This window comes from Ixodes scapularis, unplaced genomic scaffold (genome assembly GCF_016920785.2).
Source record: "Ixodes scapularis isolate PalLabHiFi unplaced genomic scaffold, ASM1692078v2 PGA_scaffold2__306_contigs__length_199485367, whole genome shotgun sequence".
Classification (NCBI taxonomy): Eukaryota; Metazoa; Arthropoda; class Arachnida; order Ixodida; family Ixodidae; genus Ixodes; species Ixodes scapularis.
Window position 1 is genome coordinate 194,649,360 of NW_024609857.1, and position 23,260 is coordinate 194,672,619.

The following is a 23,260-nucleotide window of genomic DNA, read 5'->3' on the forward strand; positions in this document are numbered from 1 at the left end:
GAGAGAAAGGGGGAACCTGCGTTTTGTAAAACCATTTGAGTGACGAGTTAAAGGGACACTGACAGGGTATTTATGCTCGCCGAGGTTTTTAGTTGTACGTGACATATGAGAGCTCAACTACCCAGAACAGAGTTTGCGGCTCGAAATTCGGTTTCTTTCCTCCCGAAAACCGCCGATCAAGAACTGGCCGGTTCGAGTCTCGCTCACTCTCTTTTCGGCGGTCACGGGCCGTTTTCTAAGGTATCGATGCGACCACCAAATTTAATCAAAGTCGTGGGTCACTGAAGGCACACACTCAATATTAAAAATAGAAAAAAATATGAAACCCATTTTTTGTGGCTTCTAAAAAGCTGCAAATACGTTGATTGAAAAAAAAGTTCCACAGACAACCGGAAGCATTCTGTGCGTGCGTCGTTTCGCGTATCGTGGGACTCGCGGGGACGGCGATGGCAGCGGACGACAGGCGAGGGACCTCTATTTCAGAACTGTCGTTCGCGGTACCGGCGAACTCTGTCTACCGTTAAAAGAGAAATTTGGGACTGATCAAAAGAATTGGTATTGATCCCGTACGACACGCCCGGCCACCAAGCCGATTTGCACGAAGACGTCGCCGAGCCGTCGCTCCCTTCTCGTGGCTGAAGACATCGCTCGCGCAAACGTCATGCACGACGTGTCTACTTCGAGTTGAATATGCACGCGTACGATTTCTTTACTAGGTGAGAATGTCGCCAATGCGTGGTGCATCCCGACTTCGACCCGGGAGTGCTTTTGCTAGAAGAAAATCGGCAGCAAACTTTCCAGCTTACAGTTTATTGGCTGAATTATCACCAAAGAAAGATGCCACAGTTTCGGTATGCCCCAGTAGCTCAGTGAGAAAGACGTCCGCTTCACACGCGGTAGGACCGGGTTCGATCCCTCATAACACTTTTTTTTTTTTTTTTCAAATATTTTTTTATGTCTACATTTCTTTTCTTTTTTTTTACAATTATCATTAAAGAAACAAATGGAAAAAAAAAAAATAAGAAACAAATGTTGTGGACGACACGTCGCTGAATTAAATGGTATGGGATTTCCGTTTTGACACCTGCGAACTCAATGTAATCACTTTCCACAAAATGCAAGGAGCATATAAATCAGCGTCCGTTTTCCGAGGTGCCCGTAAATGGTCCACAGGAATCGCAGCCAGCCATTGGTCCCGATCCCGTTGATCTTTCGGAAACTCTGTCGCACAATGCCACTTCTGTTTCGGACGCAGGACATGTGAGCCAGCTCTTCACGCAACATCTTGGGTGTATTCTTTTCGGAGCCGATCAAAATTCACCACGGGCACTCACTACTCATCTCCTACTCCTCAATGTACAAAACAACTCATCTTGGAGTACAGAACGACGAGCGGAACATACATAACTGCAAAAGAATCCCACGGCGAACAGTTCCCGTACGCCGCATGTCGTCTGCTACCGGAAAAGAGAAAAAAAAAAAAAAAAAACACGGTTGGGTGTAGCCACGTGACTTCCGCCACTCACTCTCTTCTCTCCACTTCTCCGACCTCCGTCGGGTTTCGGTTTCGGTTTCGAGCAGTTGCGTCTTTTGGCTTTATTAAAAAAATACGCTACTCTGTTGCAAAATATTAATTGGGTAGTCCCCCGACACCATAATGAAGCGCCTGGCAAAAAATTAAAAAAAAATTTTGGGGGGTGTCAGTGTCCCTTTAATCATCTATAGCAGGGGTGGCCAGGCTGACCCGGCCTAAGAGCCGCAAGCAATACCACGAAACTTCCAAGAGCCGCCGGGGGGGGGGGGGGGGGGTGCAGACTTTTGTTCGGGGCAATAAACGCAGCTCTAACAGGGTGTCTAGCAACTGGGAATTGTCAAGGAAAATTTCATTACCGGGAAAAATCGGGGAATTGTCAAGGATATTCTCAATAAGCGAGCCCTGTCAGGGAAAATGAGCCGGAAACGCCATCGAGTTCCCTGAGCAAAGACTTGACGACTTGGGGGCAGAAAAATAGGCAATAACTTCTGCTTAGAGCGGTGCGCAGGCTCTGCTCATCCGATGTAGAGTATGCTACCTGATGCAAAAAGAATCGACAAATCCAGTCGATGCCGTGGATTGGATTGAATTTGATTGAGGGCACGACACTAGGCTAGATTCAGTTAGAGCTACTAGATTTGGTAACAAATGGGAAAGTCACAGACCCCAATTTAATCCAAGCCTTAAGCCAAACGTGTGCATCTGGCGGCCATGCTACCATTTAATTATTGACGTGTGGTTGAGCATCATGTTTTCATAGTGTTTCCGGGAGTGGCCTCTTCGCTGACGATGTCGGCGGCAAGAAAGTGCTCATTTAATCCGGACTGGACGAACCTTAATAATTCAGAATATGCAAGTTGGATTAAGCCTGTGCAAAATGATCCTCACAGTGCTCAATGCTCAATGCCTTCTGTTGTGATGGTCTCATATACTACCGCCTCTACAGTGGTCAGGGAATTTCACCTGCAATTGTCAGGGAAAACCTGGAAAAGTCAGGGAATTTCAAAATAATAATTTGCTAGGCACCCTGTTTAACTATTTTCAATCTATCAGAGTCAAAAGCAGTCCCACTGTACATAAGGTAGAAGTAGCGCAAGACTTTCAAACCGCAACCTGTCTTTCAATTTAAAACGCGTTCCATTTTTTTTTGGGGGGGAAGTGCTCGTGTGACCGGGATGGAGGCGCGGGGCTAAGGGAGGGAGCCGTGAGCTGCACTCTAACGTGCGAAGAGCCGCATGCGGCTCGCAAGCCACAGCTTGGCCACCCCGATCTGTAGTCTTCGAGAGGGAGAATAGCGAATTCTGGGCAAGTCTGAGACACACAAAGGAGAGTCCCGGCAAGAAGAGAGTTCCTCCTTCCCCTCTTCTCTCATGGTTGCCGGAGAGCTGACAGGATGACGTCAGGTTCGATGCACGTATCGGGTATTTATTGAGAATAGAAAACTCCTAGCAGTGCCCCTGTAATGTCAAAACGGGCATCAGTATCAAGTCGGATATTTTACCGTATACGAAGTGGGAAGGAAACGGGTGTCCTTCAGGGTGTCCAAACACGGGTAAACCAAGAAGCATGGCCAACTGCTCAACAGCGGGTCGGAAAGCCCAATTGAATCGGTGCGACTGGTTTTGAAGCAAATTCGGTACCACTCTGCGGCAATTGGTATGTCAGTTTTTACGATTAAATACCGAAAAATTACGTTGCAACAGAGAATCGAGGATACTCGGGTGAGCCAGCTGTGGAGGTGTCGTCTGAAGAGGAAAACAGCTGCGAGACACACATTGCACCGTTTTAGTGCAAGAGTGCACACGTCATGGCACAAGACGCACCAGCCTTCGTCTTCACACGGCGTGCTCCCAGTGCGAGCGCATCAGCGTCGAATCTGCGTCCGCTGTACACAAGCGTCGGTGGCTGCAGATGTGCATCTGATGTGTTCGGAGTGGCAGCGTAGTAGAGGACAGTTCAAAACTCTCTAATACGAGGGACAGCTCTCGCATTGAAGTAGCTTGGTACCGCAGGAGGGACCCCTTTTCATTCAAAGTCCTGTCTAGGGAGGAAAGCGTCGGAACAACTGCGACGGTGCAAGTCCAACGCGAGTTGTCACCGCCAGTATGGCTTGCGGTTGCGGGGAGTAAATTGAGGCGTTTGTGGAATGGCGTACCATACAATGATTCTGGTGTTTTTTGCGCTTTCACCGTTCTTCGTTCGGTGGAAGGCAGAGTTTTGAGAGGTAACCTCTTCGGTGGTCAGCGTACCTTCCCCCCTTGAAGTGTGCTCCGTTAAAGTTGTTTTTATCGATAAATCGAGGCAAAGGAATGCTCGTGGTTCTACGCTTGATTTTGCCATAAGCGCTGGCAAAGCCGAAACTACGAGCGTAAGCTTGCTGCCTTTAACCAGGCTTGGATGGTGCAACGGAGCATGCCTGGTAAGCCCACTCAAATCGCGGCTCCTTCTTGGCCACTGGCAGGATGAGGGCAGCGTCTCGAATTCAGCGGGTGCCTGTTGTCCATGGTGCTTGGGCTGCTTTTTCGTGCTAGAGGCCCGCGAAGGTTGGAAGGTCTTCTCTGTCATTCCGGTCGGTTTTCGCTTGATTCACGCTTATGCTCAGAGGGACTTGCAATGAGCATCCTTTGCTTTATGGTCAAACCTGATTTGACCAGGAAACCCCAAACATATTTGATGATTTACGATAAGGAAAGAGGGACATTGACAAGACAGGCTTTCGAAAGCCTGTCTTGTCTGTTTGTCTTCAACGTCCCTCTTTCCTTATCATAAATTAATAACCAACACGCTCAACCATCTACACGTTTCATCAAAATTGAGTTAAACCCAATTTCCCCTCTGGCGAATTTCTGGCCTCTTGATCCCGTTTTATGGGTGTTTTGGTACATAAAAGAGGAGCTCTGTAGAAGCATATAAATTGTATTGGGGAAAGCCACAATTACATAAAAGAGGAGCTCTGTAGAAGTATATAAATTGTATTGGGGAAAGCCACAATTTCAGTCAATGTAATCGGTGCATTGTTGGTGTGGAGCAGCGCTGGGCAGTATCGCAGTACAATTGTATCGCCATAGTATCTTAGAGATACCTTTGAAAAATATATTTGTATCTCGGTAGTAAAATACAATTGCAATGTATCGCTTGTATCGCGATGCTTAGCCAGACTTGGGTATCTCGTTACATTTGTTGCCGCCTCTACGGTAAGTCTAAAAGATAAAAGCATCTGTTTGGTGCAAGGTGCTTCAGAATTTATAATACAGACTCCCCTATAACGTGATATATCAGAGCCACCTGCATTAGAAAAAATATATGGTCATTTAAAGAAGGTTATTTGCAAGAATAACAGACTAAGCTACCTCTCAAAACCCTCCACTTTTTTCTAATTGGGCAGAGCGAACTCTGTGAAGGAGTTGAGTGGTGAAAAGGCCCGACTCTGTTGTGCCATCTCCCCACACTATGGGTGAGTTGGAAGCATATAACACGCACCCTCACGGCAAAACGGTTCATTTCACACAGACGCTTTTTGTCAAGCATGACATGCAGTCTTTACCGTTCAGTAACTATGTGGTTCATCGGGAGTGACATGTTTTTTCTTTTAGCGGCATTAATGATAAATAAAGAGTTCAAGCTAAGGGGAAGTGCATAAAATGACACAAAAAGAGCAGCACAAGCAGGAGTAATAATTGCGTTCGCCACGAGCTACACCCTTTCCCCGTAGCACCGTTTGGGAGCAAATATATATTTCTATAAGTATCTGTATCTGTATTCCGGAATACATTTTCGCCGTTTTTGCAGTAGTGTCTTAGGGATGTCCTCTTGCATAAAAGACAAATGTATCAGGGTATTTGTATTTTGGGCCTTAAGATACATGATCTCAGTATTTGTATTTTCAAATGCTTAATGGAGTTCTGGTGGCCTACACCAGGGCTGTCCAGCCCTGGTGTAGGCCACCAATTTCTTGTTTAAATTATTTGTACATACATTACAACTTTTTCTGTACAATGCAAATAAAAACAATTAAATCTTTAATTGGTAGGCATAACTCCCCATTGTTGCCACTCGAATTTTGCAAAAAATGGAATTCAGAAACAAAAGATATAGTGGTGGCATTTGAGAAAATGGTGAATGCATTTTAAGAACTTTCTGGTTTATGTTTCTATTAGGCAATTACTCTACTCAACAAAATTCACCCCATTTGCTGTAAATTAAGAAACCTTATGTATTTTAAGTTATTTGACCTGTAACATCATTCTAATTTTTGGCTTTCTAGGATGCTAGGGCAAAATAATGTGTTGCATTGTCCAGTCACGTTTCAATAGGGGAAAAAAGCATACACGAATATTAAATTTCCTAGAATGCCTATACCCGTTTTCTCCTAAAAAACAACGCAAAGTTTTGCGCATTGTTCATATGCGGCACAAAGTAGTTCTTAAAAGATTTGGTTGTCGGAGGAAAAAGCAATGCTTTTGGCGTTAGGAATGTGTACGTCTTGATAAGATAACATACTGTAAAACCCTTAATGTTCGCAAGCCCTCAATTTTCGCGAATTTTGCGAATTGAAGAATTCGCGAAATTTAAGGGCGCGCGAAAATTTCGGTCCTTAAGATTTTCAATGCAGGCGTCTGGAATTCGCGAACTTTTGTGGTCGCGATTATGTCATCAGTAGGGTGTGTATTTTTCGGTTTTAACCGAAAAACACTGATAAACATCCGTCGGTGACGAAAATATTCAAACGGTTAAAACCGAAAAACACTGGTGGTTGGACATTTTCGCATTGGTTAAAACCGAAAAACACCGGTCATTGCATGTTTCCGACCTAGCGAAACCCCTTCCCCGTAGAGGTTCGTCAAAAGTGTTATCTCGTGGATCCTGCATTCTTCCATTGTTTATACATGGCTTGCACGTGGCATCAGTCCGCCCTCCTTTCTGGCGGTCAAAAGCGTCTAGTGAACGCATTGGAAGCTAAGCTCTCACACGCCTTTCCCCTACTGTGTCTACCATGGCCCCCTTTTGTGGAAAAGTTAACGCAGTGCCCTTTCGTGCCCTTTCCCCATTGTGTCTGGTCAAGTGATGTCGGTGGAAGCCATGTATTCAGAGGTTGCCGTGGTTCCTGGAAGACACTGCCAACGCCCGTGTTGTACAAGAGCATGCGTTTTCATAATTGCGGGTTGTGAACCGCAAGGAACATGCTGCCATGACGGATGCAAGCCTCTCGAAGTATGCTTGCAACTACTATAATAACCAAGTGTGAAAATAGATGCTTCCTAGTGAAGAAGTGTATGAAATGTGCGAATAAAATTGGAACTCTCTGTCTGTGATCCATCGCATTTTTTTCCACCGATAATCACCGATTTTAGCCTAGTCGTGAGACGTTCCACCGAAATACTCCGGTGCTTTGAAAATAAATAAACACCGAAAAACATCCGCCGATTTTTCTCACAAATAAACGCCGGAAGGTACACACCCTAGTCATCTGTGACCGATTCGTGAAAAATAGGGGCCGCGAAAATAAAGGGTTTTACAGTATATCTAATCTAGAATTCATCTGCATATATCTTAATTATTAACATAAAGGGGGAAGTTAGTAATGCTCCTTGAGGAGCCGGACTTGTTTTACAACAGTTTTTGAGGTGAAGACAGGTATAGGGTATGCAGGATGAGCCTGTGTCAAAAGGACCGTTTCAAAATTTAGTTTTGCTCCTAAATACACACATGATCTTAGTCATATTTTAAGAAAGGTCACCAAAAAGGTAAAAAGCTCTAGCACCAGATCTAAATATTGCTAATTCCAGAATAATACCAAGCACAGATGTTGCACCAAAACTAACTAGAAAAGCATTTGTTTTTTATCGCTTAATTTATCGTAGTATTTTCGTTTACTGACCAGCGTGGTTTGCCAAGTTGTGTTCAGATAATTATGAACTAATGTGGAAGCAGGTGGCTGTCATTGACTTTGTTCAGACCCTTTGAACACAGTAATCAAGTGCCAAGCACCCTTTTTAATCTAAGGAGACTGACCATGATCTATTTCTGAACAACAAAATAGACGCAGCATTCTGATTCATTTTATGGTCTCGCGTTGATGATCCGTCATGCATCTGCAGAATGAGTAAAAACTGTGCGAGCTGGTGTATGTTTAACTCTTCCATTTTGAACATGAGGAAAAAAAAGTTTTTACTGTTGTTCAGAAATATACTGTATTTGGGACGAATGTGAGCAACACACAATAAAAATAACGGAGAGCATGCAGGCAAGCTGTGATCTAATCTCTCAAGGAAGCGATGGTTACAGTACTAAGTTAAACGAGCATTTGGCATAAGATTTTTCGTACGTGTTTACCGTAAAATACCGGGCAAGTGCCCACTAAAAATTTGGAGATAATCGTGAAAAAATGGGGGATGGGTGCTTGTCCAGTCATCAGTTTTACATATCAATGTACTGCACATATATTCTCAGATCTTGCAAGTTTGGGAATGGGCGGATGCACATGCTGAACAGAAACTTGAAACATCTGTACTTCCTATTAAGGAAAAGTATAGTAAGGATTGGGATTTATTTCAAACCATATCATTGCATCTTGAAATAGTTTCGTTGTCAGTAGACTTACGGAACTTACAATTTGGGTTGTTAACCCCTCGCCTACTAATTTTTGTTTTCTTCGAGGAACATACAGCAAAATTTTATTTTTAACGGCCAATTTGCATAAAAATAAAACAAAAACAATTGCTCGACTTCCAGGTGTAACATCTTGCTCGAAATCGGAACTTCTGGTCCGAAATGCGAGTCACACTCGTGGGCAAGCTCTATGGTCCGTAATAAATCGTGGCACCCATTACTAGTGGGCAAAGGCTTAAATAGGCACACCATTTTGCTCTCATGAGGCTTAAACTGTGCTTGTTTTGTTGGCTATGCCTTCCACTACAAATTTGTAAGAGGAACCAACCCACTACCAGGAGAGTTTTCAATAGCTGCCATTCACATAAATTGTAAATACGCCGTTTGCTTTCGATGCTATGGGCTGGATTCTTTTTAACTAAAGGCGGCCATCTTCGGAAATGGTTCTGGAACGTACCACGAAGATACTTTTTCGTCGAGCAATTTTTGTATTTAGAGAAAGACGTCTGCCCTTAAAGCCCATTGCTCAACTTTGATGACCAGCTCTAATATTTACTTCTACTGCTACAAAACGATACTTTTGCAGCTCCTGAGCTGCTTCAAAGCAGAACTTTTACCGCGTCAGAGCTCCTCCAAAGGGGCACCTTTTGCTGCTCCCAGACCTGCCACAATAGGCTGAAGCTCGCTTCCGGCCCTGAACTATACTACTTTAACTCTTAAAGGGAAGCTGAAGTGCTTTTGTATTTGAGGAAACACACTTAAAGGGGCGGTGCAACGATATTCAATTGGGATGTTTTTCACTGTACACGAGCTTACTCGCACTAGTGGGACTCGAGGATACTCGCACGCAACGCCACTGACCAAGAAACTCCTTTATGCGGTGAAATTTCAAGGACAAAACCGAGCGTTTTCATTCAATCTCTCCTTTGAAAAACCTGATGACGTAGCTTGGCGGTAGCAGTGTACCGCCCAGTGACAATATTTCAATACGGCTCATAGATTGGATCCGAGCATGGCATGGACACTCGATTTGGGCTCGTGATAATCGATAGCTCGAGAAACATTCGGGTAGTGTCCTGTGTCCAATCGTGTCCTGTGCCTTGCCAACCCCAGCGCATGGCTATGATCAACATTGGCGGCATATAATCGGCTCCAGATCACGGGGCTGCTTGTTCTGGCTGCGAGTTGAAGGGGTGAACTCTGCTCGTTTTTCTTAATTTTTTTCTGCGACTTCGATTGCGTGTGGTGAAAACGAATGGGTATTGCACAGATCATTTACGTCAGGGATTCGTTCTAAGCGGTATTTGCACAAAATACAAATATCAGTGCATTGCCCCTTTAAGGGGAAACATGACCTGGGAACTCAAAATTTTCAGAAAAAATGTTTTTTTTTTTTTTCAAAAGTTATATGTTTACGTTTATTAACTTCCAAAGAATGGTTTCAGAAAATTTCATTTATAAACATGCAGGATGTATCTCACAATAAATTATTTTCAACATGTCGCCAGCCTTCTGAGTCAGCAGGGAACAATTTTTTTGTTTTTTATTTGGCACTGCTTCATACTCGTTTAACATTGCCAGAACATCTTACCCGCATTGGAAGTGCCAATTACTCTATCTTACCACGCTACGTCATCAAATTTTGCAAAAGAGAGATTGAATGAAAACGCTCGGTTTTGTCCTTGAAATTTCTTGTCTTCATTTGACCTCCAGGATTTCAAATATCGAAATCATTTTTTAATTTGGGTAAAGGAGGCTGCAGAAAGTCATTTTCCAAATACCACCGAAGGCCCTCCTTCCCGGAGTGTGACGTCACAAAAGGAGTTTTCGGAATCTGCTCTCGCGCAGGGCTGGGCAGAGATACTCCAAAAAGTATTCGGGAATAAAATACTGAGATACATGTATTTTAAGGCCCAAAATACAGATACTGAGATACCTTTGTCTTTTATGGAACGGGATATCCCTGAGATGCCTCTGCAAAACCAGCGAAAAAGTATTCCGGAATACAGATACAGATACTTATAGAAATACATTAGCTCCCGAACAGTGTTAGGTGGGGAGGGTGCATTTTGAGGGCGAATTTGAATGGTAATTTATGCTTGTGCTCCTTTTTTGTGTAATTTTATGCTGTTTCCCTTCCCTCAAAGTTTTTATTTATCATTAATGCTGCTGAAGAAAACATCTCATCTCCGTTGAACCAGATACTGTAAACAACTTGATTTTTGCGAGGACCTTATTTTCACGAATTTCCGAATCGCCTACAATTCGCGAAAAATAGGTCCCGCGAACACTTCCGGTAAAATCTAAACACATTGGAATTTATACCGAGATCCCACAGCGTCATGAAAATTAGAATCCGCAAATAATTCCAGAATTTCAGGTTTGACCTAGATCACAAAATATTGAGCCCGCGAAAAATAAGTTTTTACAGTAGTTGCAGAAAGGTAAAGACTGCGTACCACGCTTGAAAAAGACGTCTGTCCGAAATGAACCCGTTTTTGCCGTAAGGGTGCATTTCAAACTGTCGTATTATAACCTTCCGAGTCGCCTATTGTGCATGGAGATTGTACAACAGGATTGTGCTTTTTCTTCACTCAACTCTGTTGGGCGTTCTCTGCAAAAATGGAAAGAGTGGCTTTGTGGGTGAAGCTGATTTTGTTATTCTTGCCCGTAATCTTTTTTTACCTATTTTTTCTTATGTTGGTGATTGAGATGAATTATGTTATAAGGCGGGTTTATATTATAAATTACGAAGCGGCTTGCACCAAACTGATGTTTTTATGTTTTAAGTTTTTTTAAAAAATGACAGCAAAGGTAACGAGATATCTAAGTGTGGCAAAGTATTGCGATACAAGTGATACATCTTAAATGTATTTCACTACTGAGATACAAATACATTTTTTGAATGTATCTCGATACAGAGATACAGATACTCGAAAGTATCTCTAAGATACTATCGCGATACATTTGTGTCGCGATACTGCTCAGCCCTGCTCTCGCGCAACTTCACCGCCTATCAAGGCTATGCATGTGCACTCTTGTTAGTTTTAAAGAGGGCAGAAAAAGGCGTGATAGCCGATACCAGCAGGGGGGAATATACTTTGCAAGCTTGCAATTGCACGCGTTTGGTGGCCAGAAGATTCTTTTATGACGTCACGACTGGTTGGAGGTTTCGCGTGTTTTCTCGCATTTAGTTACATCTTCGGGGAAAACAAGCGTGATATTCAGATTCACAGGATGAAACTACGCTAGAATCATCCTCTATGTCATTTTCTTTAAAGTGTGTCAGCTTACCTTTAAGCTGATACTGCAACTGAGGCTACAAGCACGAGAGGACAAGTCATCGGGTATAAAACCTTCTTCGAGAGAAAGAGCGCTCATGCTAGAGAAATGTGTCTCCAAGCAAGGAGCATGGGCTAGCTCGTGCTTGTAGCTTTTGCTGCGGTCTCAGCTTAAAGGTGAACGAAGTATAGAACTGACTGCCAAGGGTGTTCAATTTTATTGACAACACGAGTGTACAATAGGCCGCATGAAGAATACAATCACTCTTTCCTCTGGTGCCCGCTGTCCTTTGGCAGATTCCGATTGGATGCTGCCCTTTTGGCGGTATGATTTTCTTGTACAGTGTGCATCTCGTCGATTATGTGAAGGTTTTTATATTTTCGCTCAGTCGATGTCACTCAATGTCACTCGATGGTCCCATACCAGAAAGAGTGCTACGCTTTGATTCTTCTTTTGTAGTAGCAACAGATGTGTGTCACACAAGCAGACTCGTAATTAAGCATCCAACCGAGCCCTAACTCTGGGGCACCCACTTGGCCGTCGGCAATGTGTGACGTGAGCGTTTCTCTCGGCCGCAACTGAGCGGAAGTGTCTGTGCAGGTGCAGCAGCACACGTACGGGTGCTCCCTCTGCAGCACTCAGCTGGAGCAGCCCGAGCTGTTTGACTGCCACACCAAAAGCGTGAAGCATGTCAAGAGGCTGCGCTGGATGTACTTCATGGGACTCAACAGTGAGTGCCCCGCTTTCGTGCTCCCGTTCGAGCTTTCGTAGATTTTTATACAAACCCCAAGCATTTGCGTAACTGCTACCGTAAAATGCACGCTGGGGGTCTCCGGTTAACTGGTCACGCCGCTCCCACCCAGTCACTCCACCGCAGCAGAGGCGAGGTGTTATCTCGTGGCAAGCCACCTTCCCGCCTTGTCTAGATACCCGCCCAATAGATCCTACTTTGGGTCTTTGGCTCGGCCTTTTCGGTACCAACCAAGGCCAGAGAGCCTGTAGCAGCGTGTAAAGGGTGGCTGTCCTCCCTCCTGCAGAGGAGCTGAGCCAGTTCAACTGCAAGGTGTGCCACATTTCGGTGCCCTGTCGGGACCACCTGGTGGGCCACCTGCGCAGTGACCGCCACGCTTGCCTCAGCAAGGCCCTGGGCGTGCACCCGGCCTATGGGGAGTACGTGCTCAGGCAGTACTTCCCCAAAGGTGAGTCCTCTCTCTGGCTCTTCACACTCTCGGGACGTTTGGACGACGGCAGGCCTTTGGTTCGTCCAAGGCGTTGGATCTTTTTCGCGAACTCTCGAATCCCCTCGTAACACTTTCAGTCTTTGGCAAGTAGCCCTGCAAAGCATGGGAGGTTTGGATCTACGAGTTTTCTTTGCGTCAAAGTGAATTTCGTCGCTGCCTCACAAATTTTCTTGCTTGCGGTGCCAAGGATCAGCATTAAGAGACCCAGCAGAAGGCACCAGTGGCACTCACGTGGGGATCGCTGCCAGTAGATGGCAGGAGCGAGCTTGTCGATAAGCAAAAGAGGGGGAATGTAGATGGACCAAAGTCTCTCGAGGCTTTTCTGTACTTCAGATGTCCTCCGAGATATGTCTCTTTTCCATTTAGTTTAGTTTATGGCTCCTCAAAGGCGTTCCTTTAGATTTTATTATCCGTGTTTATTCTTTTACCACGGTGGTATGGAGTGACGAGGATACTTGTTTAACAGTTGTGGTCATGTGCATTGATGTGATGAGCCCTAAAATGTTTGCGCGAGGGACTCTTCGGTCGTTCAGGTTCGAGATGTTGAAAACACATTTACAAAATGCATCTTTGGATGTCGCTTGACCAGCAAAAAGGTCTGAAGGCTTGGCCTTATGAAAAGTAGCGGAGCTTTCAAGGTTCCCCCTTTGTAGGAACAAGCACGATTTAACATAAATGTCACAGTATGTGCGCGACTTTCAACACCACGTTTCTAGAGTTCTTTCTTTCTGGCAGCGTGCTGAATTAGCCTGCCGACGCCGTAAGTAGTTGTGTACAGAGGGCTGCTGCAGATGTCAAATGCTGGTTTCTATGTCTTTGTGCGGATGAGTTGTTCAATATGTACCAGAAGCCTTAATTTATTGAATGTTTTTCACCAGCCATTCACGGTAGTAGTCTTTGAGGCCCGACGTACCTTACAGTATCTGACCTTATATCTTTGTCGTTAAATTTCACGTTGGTACAGTGCAGCCCACTAATTACCATTTTTTCAGACCGACGAGCAGCTAAGGTATGTGTAGACTACAGAGTCATTTTTCTTGTTCTTTGGTTACCCTGGTCATCTCTGCATTGTACCGAAAGTCGTACTCGCAACAGCGTCACAGACTCGGCAAGAGCGTGCTGAAGACCCGCCCCCTAGTGCCGTCTCCTCCTAGAGGAGGGCACTGGGATCCGGAGCACCACCCACTTGCCTTTGCAACTAATGAGCGAACGGCTCGATGTAGCGTTGCAGTCTGTCTCCACGATAATACCGTTCCGAAGGACGGTATTAGCGCGGCATCCGGTTTACCTGAAGCCGGGGGCTCAGAATCCGCGTCAAAAACCCCCGCGACGACGGACGTCACCTTCGGGGCCTTGCTCGTTGATGCCCTAGCCTCGACCGTTGCGGCAACTCGAGAAGCGGCGCACTTGCCACATTCCGCACGAGTCTCCGTTTCCCGACGACGGAGCGAGGCTCAAGCCGTGCGGAGCAGGGCCCCTACCCGAAGGAAGCCGGTCCGAAACCCAGGAGCAATCCGACTTGCTCGGGGTCCGCACGAGGACGCCCTGGACCGGCTATTGGCTCGTCCCGTCCGCTCGGGCCGAGACCGGCACGAGCGACGGCTGCATCGGGGTGCGTCTGCAGCAGGCCGCTCGGCTGGCCCTTCGTAGGTTCACGTAGGTCGCCGACGTTACCCCCCGGCGGGGTAACCTCGGAGACGGCGACGCGCACTGTGGAGGTCGCACTGGGACACCGCTCGGGGCCCGGCAGACCGTCCCGGCTGGAGGCCCGCCGCTTCCGGGGCTCCGCGGATGCCGGGACGCCGGAGGACTCCCGGACTCACAGGCGCCGTGCTCTCTTCTCTCGTTGCACTCTAGCCAAGGTGCAGAGCATCCTGGCGGAATCCAGACAATTGCAGAAGACCCCCGGAGAGATGGGGAAGGTAACAGTCACGTGCATATTTCTGTGTCGTCTAGCACCGGGGCGTGCCAAAAAAAAGAAATTGGGCTGGTTTTGTTTTTGTCTTTACTTAGTTTGGGACAGCGGTGACATTTTTACTCTCCCTCTTATCCTTGCAGTTTGTTTTTATCTTACTTTTGTTTTATTCTATTTGCGCACGAAAAAGAAGCCCATTGCACTCTGGGGTTCTGTTCTGGAATACCTTAATGCAGGGGTTCCCACACTTTCACACCTCATGCAATGTCCGTTTCTCGATAATGCGGTATTGATATGAAGAAGTAGTAAGGGGAAATCCCACGGAATTGTTAAAAGTGGTGCACATACTACGGAGTATTTGGCACATATTTATGCGTCGATAGACGGCTCAGATTTTCTAAAGCAGCGCTTAAACTGGAAGAACACTTTTCTCTGGGAGTGGGCCGAGGAAAGCTAAGAGGAACCCCTGAGGGCATTCTGGGGAACCCCCTGGTGTCTAGAAACCCGGTTTGAGAATCCTCGCCTTACGCATTGTTCTATTCTCACGGATGTTGCGTACCCCCCGTACATACAGTCTATTCTTCCGAGAATTGAGGCTCCTGCATGTGTGGAAACAGGCTTTCTGTGGCATAAGGTGCGTTGGAGGTAAAGTATCCTGCATGGATGCCATTCCTTCATGTAAGGACTTGCACAAAGAAATCCTTCGCCGCCTGCTCGGCTCATCACCGCTACCAGAAGATCAGCTTTGTTTGTGCCATGTGTCCCCTTAGTTTTATACCCAGACATTTTTGAGGAAGTGGACAGGACTGTGTCTCCACATTTTCGCTGAAACTTTGGGCCAAATCGACTGGCTCGCGACAAGACCAAGTTGCTGGCTGGCCGTTCCTCTGGCCCGCTTTTCATCAGCCAAAGCCAAGGCGCACAGACCCCAAGCTTCGCGTTTTGGGGAAAAAAGGGAAGCCGTGGCACCCCGAGATGTACACTGCTTGGACCCAAAGCACGTCGACAGAGCTTGGGAAACCTTCCTTGGAAGCCGTCCTGGACCGTTGACGTGGACTGTCTCGTCAGTGGAAGACAAGTCAGCGCGGACATCTGCTACCTTTGGACCTGGTTTACGCATCTGGACTATGAATGGCTGTCCGGCCTTCGGAGGTTCTGTAGACGACTCTTTATGGTTCGTGGAATCTGGCCGGACGTCTCCAGGACTGCTTGCTGGACAACCCTGGCTGGCTGGAAGTGATCTCCTGTACGGAAGATTCGCCCGAGACTGCATCCTCGTGCATGTGTGTGGGTGTGTCAGCAGTAGGTACCTTGTCAAACATTGTGTGACATCTTCGTTCGGGGCAAACACGGTGCCATCACTGAAGCAAAGCGTGCACCTGAACCAGCTACTTCTTGTCTTGTTTAACCTCCTGGATGTCGGCCAGCAAGAGGACACACTTTGAATCTAAGAGTTAATTAAGTTGGCGCTTAGCATTCGGGTAATGAACCTTTGCTCTCCAGTTAAAGCACTTAGTACAGGGCCAATTGTTGTTAACCAGATAGTATTTTGTCTCGGCAGTCTCAACAGACGTATGGTTTGTCTGGGCCGAGCCCAGATGCATCGTGACCTTGGTTGACCTCGCTTTTTTGTTGCGCACGCTACAGAACCTGTCTGCTGCCCAGAAGCGCAAGAATGCTGAACCGTGGGTGGACGACTCTATCGTGGAATTGCGCTATGGTGCGTTTGTTTACTAGAGCATTGTTGGCTCTTAAACTTGAATACTGAGAATGTGGTCTCTTGTCATCAGGTGCACCCTACAAGCAACCGAAGCAGGAGCCCAGAAAACCTGGCGTGAGTCAAATTTCTTTTTTTTTTTTCAATGATGGAGGGGTTTATAAATGAAATGGGATGTTTCTAAGACTATGAGCAATAACTAGATTCTCAAATATTTATGAAGAAAGTGCAAAGCCTAGAATTTCGATAAAGAAGGCTGTCTCACCAAGAAGAATATTGATAGGCGACATGAGGGACAAAAATGGACGCACAAACCTGCTTTGGAGGCTTTCGCTGCTTCAGTAACCCCGTGACGAGTGTCGTCCGTTACGCATGCAACTCGATAATTGAAGCTCGCACTATGTGCAAAATACTTTGATTTCAAGAACTTCCTACAATTTAACCCGCTTATAGTGGAGTCAGCGGGAATTGGAAAAATGTCGGCTATATCCGGAATTCTTTATATGCATACTTTGCGAAAAATCATGATTGCCTTGAAAAATGGTAGCTCGCTTAGCGAGAATTTTGCGGGCAGTTGTCTGACAGAATGAGAGTTACGATAGTGATGCGACATGTTTTGTCGTCGTCGTTGCTAAAAGTAGAAATGCAACTCTCGCACTGTTTACATAGAAAGCTACGCATCAATGTATCTTTATATCTTTAAGTGATGCGGATACCGACCGACCATTCTGGACACTGCCGGCCCCCAGAAACAATTCGTATCAAACCGCAGCGAAGTCAGTCCCTATGTCGAGTCGTCCTCGTCGTCGCCACGGCGCAGCCCCGATCGGTCGCTGCCGCTTCTAATGCAGGGTCGGCACGGTTTCCACAATCGGCATGTAGGGTACCTTTAACAAAGAGGTTCTTTCGCATTTGGCGAATCGGCTTGTGCTCTCGAGTCGCAAGCACGCGCCACACTTGGGTCATTATTAACCGATTTGCTGCCGATTGGTTCCTTAGCCAAAGGTGCCTATACAGTGGTACGAGTCGAGTACGAGGTTTTTCAAGTTGCAGCCGTTAAGCTCAACCCAAATCGGTCCCGGTGACCCGCGTCGCGGCAGCCGACGAGCCGTTGTTGAGCCCAGAACGGAATATGCCCAAGGCTCGCTGCGTATTTGCTCGCTTATGGTGGGGCGTCGGAACGCATCTCCGGCCGGCGTCTAGCACGTCCTTGAGTCTTGCGATTTCTGCCTGAAAACGTCGCTGAAGCATGCCGGCGTCCGGACGGTGACTCTCCACGGGTCGCTTTGCGGCTCGACTGTTCGCAAAAGCTTCAACAGCCAGCAACGAGGCTGCTGCGACGATGGCGACGCGCGCTTTTACTTTCACCTTTTTGATGGAGCTCTGAGAACCAACCTCGAGGATCTCGACGCCCAACAATGCGACGCTCCGGCTTTTGCGGATTTGCGCATTGCCACTTCGGGGCCGGGTCTGATGCCACGAGCGACCTTGTTCTCCCGGGTGCATGCGTAGCGTTGCCCGTTTTGGGGCTGAGCAGGCGGCCTCTCCACTTGCAGGGCAGGGAGAGCAGGGAGAGGGACCAGGCCCAGAGGCCTGGGGTGCAGGAGCAGGACACCAAAGGCAAGCTCTCCCGCACTTCTCGCCGCGGCTGGGATCACTGGGGCTCGGGGTCGTTTAACAAGCTCAAGAGGCGCTGGGGACATCTTGACGCTCAAAATCATTGTTACCGGTTATCCAAAGCTTCTTCTTTTGAGAAACGGTTTTACAATCCTATAGGAATGTTAAAACGTTGCATGATAGAGCGTAACAATGTCCAAACTTCCTCGCATTTCACCAAAAGCTCTGGGGGTTGACACTCGGTGCACAGGGCCCCCCCCCTGTGCACCGACAGTCAAAATGCCAGCGCCGACATGAAACTCTGGTAATGGAGTGCGCCGAAAGCGGCTGATCGATTTTGTTTATTAATTGTTGAAAATGATTGAAAATGATTCCTAGATGTCCTCAAAATTTGTTCCTTGGAAACTGCGATTCGCGTATAAAAGAAAAATATTTCAAAAGGCCAGATTTAAGCTTTTGTGAAAATTGGTAGCATTCATGGCAAAGTGGTTTGCTTCTTGCCTTTCTGAAGGAGTTCAAATTGGAAGTGTGGTTCAACTTTTCCTCCTTCTCTCTGGGCACGTGTGCTCACCAACCACCGACGGGGCACCGTGGATGCAGGTTCCCAAAGCCGAAGCTTCATTTTCCACTGCGAGCTGTGTCAGGTTGTGGTGCCACGTGAACACCACCTACAAGAGGTGGGTTGTTTTGTGTGGATCGGTGCTGCACTCCAGAAGAAAAAAAACTTTCCCGATCGCTCCCTTAGGGTTTTCGATCGCCAGTAATTGTGAAGCACGGAGACCCATTTTAAATCTCCCGCCAAGCTTCCGGGCTCGCTGCACTCTCTTCTAGTTAGTTTGGTGGCTGCAGTTTTGCTTTCTATGTACTTGTTGTAATGCAAAAGCATTAACTGTCCCATGGAACGAACCGGCGTTGTCAGCTTTTCAAGCCGCGTCAAACAGCACCTAAACTCCCCTGTCCCGATGGAGCGAAGCCTGTCTGTAGCAGCGATTTGATGGATAGCTTATACAATCTTGTGCGCAACAAAGACGAGGACAAAAGCAGAGAAGAGGACACAACAGTGTCCTCTTCTCTCTGCTTTTGTCCTCGTCTTTGTTGCGCACAAGATTGTATAAGATGTCAAACCAACTCGCCCAAACAACCACTCTTCTTGATGGATAGGCTCCCGTTGGCTGCGGTGCGGCATATTTCCAAGGAATGCCACCGGAGAAGCCCTCTCCATGGCGGCGCAGTGGCCTGGCCGCCATGAGGGGGAGCGGCTGGCCACAGATACAGCAGAGCCTGCCCGGGCCCAGAGGCTGCATGGCCAAGCTCAGTGCGGTGCAGCCACTTCACGAGAGCGCACGCTGGGCCGTCGGCAGCAACCTCGGCAGTAGTGAAACATGGCCGTCCACGCCAGTACGCCGCAGACGAACTAAGGGAGCGGAAGAAAGACATTCATGCTTTTGCATTCACAACTGACAAGGAGTGCTTAGGTATCCTCAAAAACCTTTTTCTTTCCGAGTTGCGGCATTTTTAAGCCGAGCGTGAAACTGATGTTGTCGTTGCTGACAGCCATTGGGCGGATCCAGCGCATGCTCCCAAGCGTGGCAATTCTCGCGAATCCTTCGTCGATTTTTTGTACTCGGGATAGCAGCAGTGGATCTGATGATGAAGCCAAACCATTATATTTCAGTTCTGATATTGGCCATGAGCAAAACCAAGCTGTGCTTCATCACACTGAGGAACTACTTTGCCCAATGGCACCTCAGTAATGAGGGTTGACTCGATTTTTGATAGCTCAAAACCTTCCTTAGCTAGAACTCTATTTTTTGTCACGTTTTTTGTTGTCAATATAAAGAGCATTTTGTATATTTGAAATATTTTTATGGCACTTTTGTTTTTAGATGTACCGTAATATCCCGAGAGATGCCACACCTCCGAAAGATCACCTGCCCCTGTTTTTGGCCTCATTTGCCGTTTTGCTTTGAAAACACAGAAATGTAGCCCCCTTCTAGTAATTGCAGGGCCCTCATCAGTGGTGACCTTGGCAGAAATGGTGTTACCTTGCCATGGTGAGAGATAAGCCTACACTGCTAACGACAGTCGAATTTGGTTCATCGCCGCAATCGCAAGTTTTGTAGTTCACAAAATCTAAAACTAGCATTTTCTCAACCCTTTTCTATGGCACATCAAAAGTTAGCCTTCTCATTTTTACCCGATTTGCTTTCGATTTTGGGTGGGCTATCTCTCGGGATATAACGGTCGACATATCTTTGCCCAATTTGGCCCAATCTAAAACAAAAATTGCACGAGACAAGCTAATATTTGTGTTTAGAAACCACGTCTCTGTTTCGGTATTTGCTTCATTCAAGAACGCATTGATTTAGCTGCATTCTATGTATGGCATTCTAGTGTAAACCTACTAATAGTTTCCTGAGGAAAAAACTCTTCCCACAGTCAGGGAAGAGTCAAACCGCTCTTAAGGACCTGCTTTTTGTTTGTTTCTTATGATACTTTTATGGTTTAGGGTGTGTTACAGAGGGGGTGTTAGAAAATATGTAAGCAAAAAATACAGTAACCAAACAAAATAAAAGTGTCCATCAAGCTTTTGGAACTTCTTTCTTTGTGGGGACCTGTCGTGATACTAAGTTTTGAACATTCCCCGAAACCATTGTACCCCAAATATACGTCGTTTTAAAATAAGAAGCGCTGGATGAGTGCTCGTACGTTTTCTCAATTGTTGTGTCTGTGAGTGATGTGTCTGTGTTGGGCTTATGCCAACACACATCCCAAGAATGTGAAGAACAGACTAGCGCACACACGGGTAGGGTAGCTCGGGTTACGTTCAAGGGTTGTTTCGCCGTATGATGTAAAATCATCCATGGAGATTTAAGCACTTCTTTTGAGTTGTGAGTGCGAAAGCATGAATGTCGTTCTTCTGCTCCCTTAGTTCGTCTGCGGCGTAGTGGCGCGGGGCGGCCACGTTTCGCCGGCAAATGGCTGAGTGTGCGCTTTCGTGAAGTGGCCGCCCTGTGCTGGGCCACGTGGCCTCTCTGGAGTCTGCCTGGACGGGCTCTGCTGGCTCTGCCGCCACCGCTCCCTCCTTATGCCGGCGGCCGCGCCGCTGCGTGCGCTGCGCCGCCTTGGAGAGGGCTCTACTGGTGGCTTGTTCTGGAACTACGCCGCACGAGAGCCAATGGGAGCCTCCTTCCTTGATGACGCGCGCCAGCCAATGGGAGCCTATCCATCAGAAATGGGCTTCACTTGAGAAAGAGAATTTTAGGGACCGTTTGGCCATTGTTTGGCGTGGTTTCAAAGCTGATGTCGTCGGTACCCTCCATAAAACAGTTAATGCTTTCGCATTAAAAAGAATTATTGAAGTGCAGGATTAGAAAGGTGTTCAGTTATAGCGGTTTTGAAGGATTAGACGTCTTCAATGGAGGCGATGAAAGGGGGAAGGCGGTTCCACTCTGGTCTTGGGTAGGGAGGAATAAAGAAACATATTTGTGCTGCAAAAGGGAATGGCAGCTTTATACTCATGATCAATGCGTGATGAAGGGTACGAGGGATATGAAAGAAGTTTGCATTGCAATAATAAGTTGCAGAAAATTTTATTTAAAAAAAATCTTTTTATGTAAAGTTGCGGTGCTTAAAATTAGATTTTATTGGTGGAACGCTGGTGAGGCAAAAATAGTTCAAAGAGATTGCATCACCAAATGCACTTTCCCAGTTAAAAAGAAAATGAAGCAGTGTTTGTTGTGGCACGCATTTGAAGCGTGGAGCAATTTTGCCCGCTTGCGGGCACCGACTCGGATGCGACTTCTATTTGGAAGCCAAGCTCATTGTGAGGCCAAAATGGAAGTTGTTTGGTGAGCCCTGCCTGGAATGGAAGAGTGGTATGCCCACCGCATAGCCCTCCTCCCCGCCTTCATACTCCCCCGTTCACATGCTTGGGAAAGGGGAGAGGAGTATGGCCCGCACGCTGCAGTCTGTTGCTGAACCGAGGGCAGTTTCCCATAAACCGAGCTCCGAGGGAAAGAGGGAAACTTAATCTGAGCACGCTTGAAATATGTCGCTACATCCATAATTTTGTCGACATAGCCACTCGGGGCGTCAGTATCGCATTATTTGTTTGTTTTTTTCATTGAGAATACATTTTCTGGTATAACCTAGATGGGCAAATTAAACCAAATTTTTGGGGACATGCGGCATATTTTTAATTCTCCGACGTTAATCGAGTAAGTCTTAAGTCAACAGACATCGATACATGCTCCAATTACTAAGCTTTACATCCACAATGAAGATAGCCAAAAAGAAAGAAAACTACCAGAAACGCGTGTCATTTAGAAATAACAGACGAGCTGGTGAACTTTCAATAGCAGAAGTTGAGATGTGTGCATGTGGCGTTTCCTTTTTTGAGCAATGGAAGTGCCGCCCCTTTTGCGCCAAATTATACCATCAACTCAAGTCTGGTACATCTTGCGCCACAAGGCCATTTTTGCTAAGAATCGCGCCACACCTACGCCGGATGGGCTAAAGGGAGCAAGAAATACCAGTGGTGTATTACCTATTGGCTCACTTTGTTATTTAGAGAAGTAGGAGGAAAGGAAAATGGTAGAAATAGTTTGTTTCATCTTAAGTCAAAGCACAGTCAAAAACACAGAACCAGAAACACACACTAAGAGTGCAAGTCACGGGACATCTGCTGCACTTGTTTTGTTTAGCCGATGAAAGGACTCCTACAAGGAGGCGATGAATGTTATGATGTCGCACTTTTGATGCTGTTTGATTGGTCCCATTGGCTCCTTGCATTGGCTGTGCTTTGACTTAAGGTGAAACAAAGTATATATAGAGATTGCTCATCAGCTGCACTGGCCGGTTGATCGTCGACACTGCCTAACTTTCCAGACAATGTCAGCGATGTCAGGAACTAAAAGTCGCGAGACGACTTTGCAGAGTAGTAGGATGGCGGCCACTGTACTATAACAGAATCAGGGTGTGTTACTCCCGATGAAATCGCTCGATTCTCGTGTCTGTCACGTGTCTTTCTGCCATGGCCACAGTGTACCGCGGCACTTGCGACAGTGGCATCGACCTTTACCACCTTTCACCCGCGTATCAAACTTCGCTGCTTTGCACCGGAATGCTAGGAGCAGCGGCTGACACGGGGGAGCGCCTGGGTCGGTGCGGTGCAAATTACACTCTGGATTATTGCGCGTCGACCTTCCCAAGTCTCGATTGTAGGTTGCTCTCTGTGATCTCTAATTCTAAAAGCTGCGCCGAGAAAGGAAAAAGTAATAACATGGGTCTGTATGTGACTAAATGTGTAGTCAATTAGGTAGTTCCCATGCAGTCGTCGATCG

The 23,260-nt window shown here is 46.7% G+C and overlaps 1 protein-coding gene across 1 annotated transcript in view; it reads left to right on the forward strand.

Annotated features, from left to right (window-relative positions):
* Positions 1–23,260, forward strand: part of LOC8028936 — a 52,683-nt gene that overhangs the window by 3,293 nt on the left and 26,130 nt on the right. The window contains exons 2-8 of the mRNA XM_002402354.4: positions 12,026–12,155; positions 12,463–12,624; positions 14,524–14,588; positions 16,229–16,301; positions 16,372–16,415; positions 17,855–17,918; positions 18,516–18,592. Coding sequence (XP_002402398.4) covers positions 12,026–12,155; positions 12,463–12,624; positions 14,524–14,588; positions 16,229–16,301; positions 16,372–16,415; positions 17,855–17,918; positions 18,516–18,592 — 615 coding nt within the window. The remainder of the gene's footprint in view (positions 1–12,025; positions 12,156–12,462; positions 12,625–14,523; positions 14,589–16,228; positions 16,302–16,371; positions 16,416–17,854; positions 17,919–18,515; positions 18,593–23,260) is intronic.